Source organism: Wolffia australiana, chromosome 12 (assembly GCF_029677425.1).
Source record: "Wolffia australiana isolate 7733 chromosome 12, ASM2967742v1".
NCBI classification, from domain to species: domain Eukaryota; kingdom Viridiplantae; phylum Streptophyta; class Magnoliopsida; order Alismatales; family Araceae; genus Wolffia; species Wolffia australiana.
Genome location: NC_135846.1, coordinates 5,756,126 through 5,759,711, shown reverse-complemented (window position 1 = coordinate 5,759,711; position 3,586 = coordinate 5,756,126). Strand labels below are relative to the sequence as shown.

At 43.1% G+C, this 3,586-nt stretch overlaps 1 protein-coding gene across 1 annotated transcript in view; it reads left to right on the top strand.

Moving 5' to 3' along the window:
* Window positions 1-2,648, top strand: part of PLR1 (NAD(P)-linked oxidoreductase superfamily protein) — a 4,847-nt gene extending 2,199 nt beyond the window's left edge. Inside the window, exons 4-8 of the mRNA XM_078584223.1 lie at window positions 444-567; window positions 695-796; window positions 1,397-1,548; window positions 1,642-1,735; window positions 2,319-2,648. Of these exons, the coding sequence (XP_078440349.1) occupies window positions 444-567; window positions 695-796; window positions 1,397-1,548; window positions 1,642-1,735; window positions 2,319-2,504 (658 nt within the window). The 3' untranslated portion in view covers window positions 2,505-2,648. The remainder of the gene's footprint in view (window positions 1-443; window positions 568-694; window positions 797-1,396; window positions 1,549-1,641; window positions 1,736-2,318) is intronic.
* The last annotated feature ends 938 nt before the right edge of the window (window positions 2,649-3,586 follow it).

Here is a 3,586-nt window from a genome sequence, read left to right as displayed (position 1 = left end):
TATCAATTTTTAGTTGTAGGACTTTAGAATTTTAACTCAAGATAAGATTCTAATTTGGAAATCTATTCATCATCTACATAGAAATGTTTAATAAATTCAATTTTTTTGAGACTTCGATGCATTTTTTACTGGTCAGCTTTTCATATTGACAAGTCATCATGGACACGTGATGTGCATTGTGCACAGCACGTTACATGCTCTGCTTATTCCCTCTTTTCTCAACAGGAGGTATAAGTGCTGTGAGGTCTAGTTGTATGCCATGTATAATTATTATTGACTTATTAATTGCCTCAGATTAGTCAGCTTGATGGAACAATAGAGTCACTCTATTTATTGTGGGATAATATTGGCAATTATGTAATGTTCGAATGGCTTGTGTGTGGATTTTGATAGGAATAGAAAAAGATGTGGTATTTTATTCGTGGATCTTCCTTCATTTACAGGTCATCGTTAGAGAGATTGGAGATTGAGCAGATTGGGATTGGACAGCTCCACTGGTCGACCGCAAATTATGCCCCTTTGCAGGAGTTGGCTCTTTGGGATGGCCTTGTTGCCATGTATGAAAAGGTTCCCACATAACGTTTAATTCTGGGATACGACTGTTCAAGCAATATGATTAGCTATATATGGCGTCAATAATTTTTTTATTTAAGTTCTCATGGTCTAATTTTTTTTAGGTTTGATGAAATTTTAGGGTTTAGTTCGTGCTGTTGGTGTCAGCAATTATGGCCCAAAGCAACTTATCAAGATCCATGATTATTTGAAAGCCCGTGGAGTTCCCTTATGTTCGGCCCAGGTATTTGGATGGCCCTTCAACATATTTATTTAAAAACGCTGTACTCAACTTTTGCCGCACCTTAATAGTAATGGGTTCTCAAAGATGAGAAATCTAAGAGCTAGAAACCGTGATGTTAATTGGGTAGGGATGGGCTCGTCTCATCTATGTGAATGTTAGACGTTGATGTCCTCATGAACAATAAGTTGAGGATTTTTCTCCATGTCAACCGTCCATGAATGATGAAAAATTCTGTTCAACTACTGTGGTTGATGTTGAAGGTTGGCAATCCCTGTCTTTAAAAATGATTCTACTTTTTAAGAATCTTGTATCTTCGATGTTAACTGTCTGTGATACCTTTTCCACGTCACCTGTCAATGCTACCTGCAACTTCAATGTCATCATCAAGCACCCCCTAAAAAGTATCGGCAGGATGGTGGTTGAAAATGATAGTTGTGTTGAACATCATAGTTGGCCAACACTATGATGAAGACAGGTTTTCCTTCTATTTTGGTAATGAAATTCAGATTTTTTAGACTGACAGTGTTTGTACCCTAACGAAAGAACTCATCCCTTTTCTACTTTTAGAGTTTACCAATTATATGTTTTTTTTATCTTCAGGTACAGTTTTCCTTGCTAAGCATAGGCAAGGAGCAACTGGAGTTGAAGGCTGTGTGCGACTCCCTTGGTATCCGTTTGATCTCGTACAGCCCGCTTGGGCTTGGAATGCTCACTGGAAAGTATACACCTTCAAAGCTTCCCCGTGGCCCAAGGTATTAGCGTGAAAAATTTGTTTTAATGGCTTAGCTACAAATAAAAAAAGCACTCGATAAACTAACAGATTGGCTTGTCTGAGAATCGTACAGGGCCCTTCTGTTCAGACAGATTCTTCCCGGTTTGGCTCCATTATTGAGTTCGCTGAGAGGAATCGCAGCCCAAAGAAGAAAAACGGTGTCTCAAGTTAGTAATTCTGCCCATTGCTTTGTGTACAACCCTCAGTTATGGCTGGGGCAAAGATGTCAGAATAGGACAGGCAACATGGGATGGGATGTCATTTGGTCAGTCATCTGTCACAGATTCTGCAGTTTTGTTCCATTTCCATTGGAAAGGGATGAACGGAATGGATGACTGAACGAACAGAAGACAGTTGTAAAACTAGTGTAAATCACTGGCATCCGGTGACAGAACAGGACGGAACGGCACAAAACGGAAGGCACGAGGGCTTTCGTTACGTTTACGTTCCGAGGTCAGGACAGATGACTGATGTCAATAAGGGGCGGAAAAGATGATATATCATGGTCCCTCCACGAGCCGAATCCTCAATCCCTGTCAGGGTTATTTTCATCATTTGCATTTATGGTAGTGTTTTCGTTTGGAAAGCTATAGGTCTCCTGCAACGGATGCAGGCAGGCAAGAAAGATGAAGGCACTTTTTCCCTTTATCTTTTTCCCTTCTTCTCCTTCAGCACAGTTCATGATAGACACATACATCAAGATCCTTATCAATGATTTAATTAGCACTTAGTACTTTGCTTCACCTGCAGGTTGCTATTAATTGGTGCATCTGCCAAGGTACAATACCCATTCCTGGAGTGAAAACAATTAGACAGGCGGAGGAGAATTTGGGAGCTCTTGGTTGGCGTCTTACTGCCGACGAGATCCTCGAGCTAGAGTCTGTGGCGAAGGAGTCACCTAGGCAGATGATCCAGAATATCTTCCAGACTAGTTGACGAGAGAAAAATGATCACCACTCGCTCAAGATAATGAGTTTTTTATCCACCTGTTCTTAATATGCCTTCTATACAAGTGACTACAAATGTAAACATTACTTATCGTTTTTCAATGCATCCAATTCATCAAACTAGAACGTTCAAGCAGTTCGTCTGTCTTAGTGATGTTTGCAAAAGGTTTTGGATAATATCATCTTCTGTTTATGAGTAAAGAAACGTAACAGACATTGTAATCATCTAGCTGCAAGACATTTTAATCTCCCACTCTCTCCCTCTCTCACTGACACTTCCTCCTCTCTCTCTCGTTCTCCCCTCCTCTCCTTCCACTCCCACTCCTCCCTCCCCCCCTTCTCTCTCTCTCTCTCTCTATTTCCCTTCCTGACCCTCTCCCATCTCTCTCTCTCTCTCTTTCTTTCTCAAAATCCCCTTCCCTTTTCTCTCTTTTTCTACCTCCCCATTCCCCTTCTCTCTCTTCCTCTCTCTCTCTCTCTCTCCCTTTTTCTCCCTCCCCCTCCCCTTCTCTCTCCTCCCTTTCTCTCCCTCCCCCTCTTCTTCTCTCTCCTTCTCTCTCTCTCTCTCTCATTCTCTCCCTCTCTCTCTCTCTCTTCCTCCCTTCCCCTTCTCTCACCTCCTCCTCCCTCTTTCTCTCTATTACTCCCTCTTCCTTCCCTTCTCTCTCCCCATCCACTCTCTCCCTCTATTTCTCTCACTCCCCCTCCCCTTCTCTCTCATCATCCTTTCTCTCTCTCTCTTTCTCTATTTCTCTCCCTCCCCCTCCCCCCCCCCTCCTCTCTCCTCATCCCTTCTCTCTCTCCCTCTCTCTCTCTCTCTTTCTCTCCCTCCCTCTCTTCTTCTCTCTCCTCCTCTCTCTCTCTTCCTCTCTCTCTCTCTCTCCCTCCCCTCCCTTCTCTCTCCTCATCCTTTCTCTCTCTCTCTCTCTCTATTTTTCTCCCTCCCCTTCCTCCTCTCTCCTCATCCTTTTTCTCTCTCCCTCCCTCTCTTCTTCTCTCTCCTCCTCTCTCTCTCTTGCTCTCTTTCTCTCCCTCCCCCTCCCCTTCTCTCTCCTCCTCCTACCCTTCTCC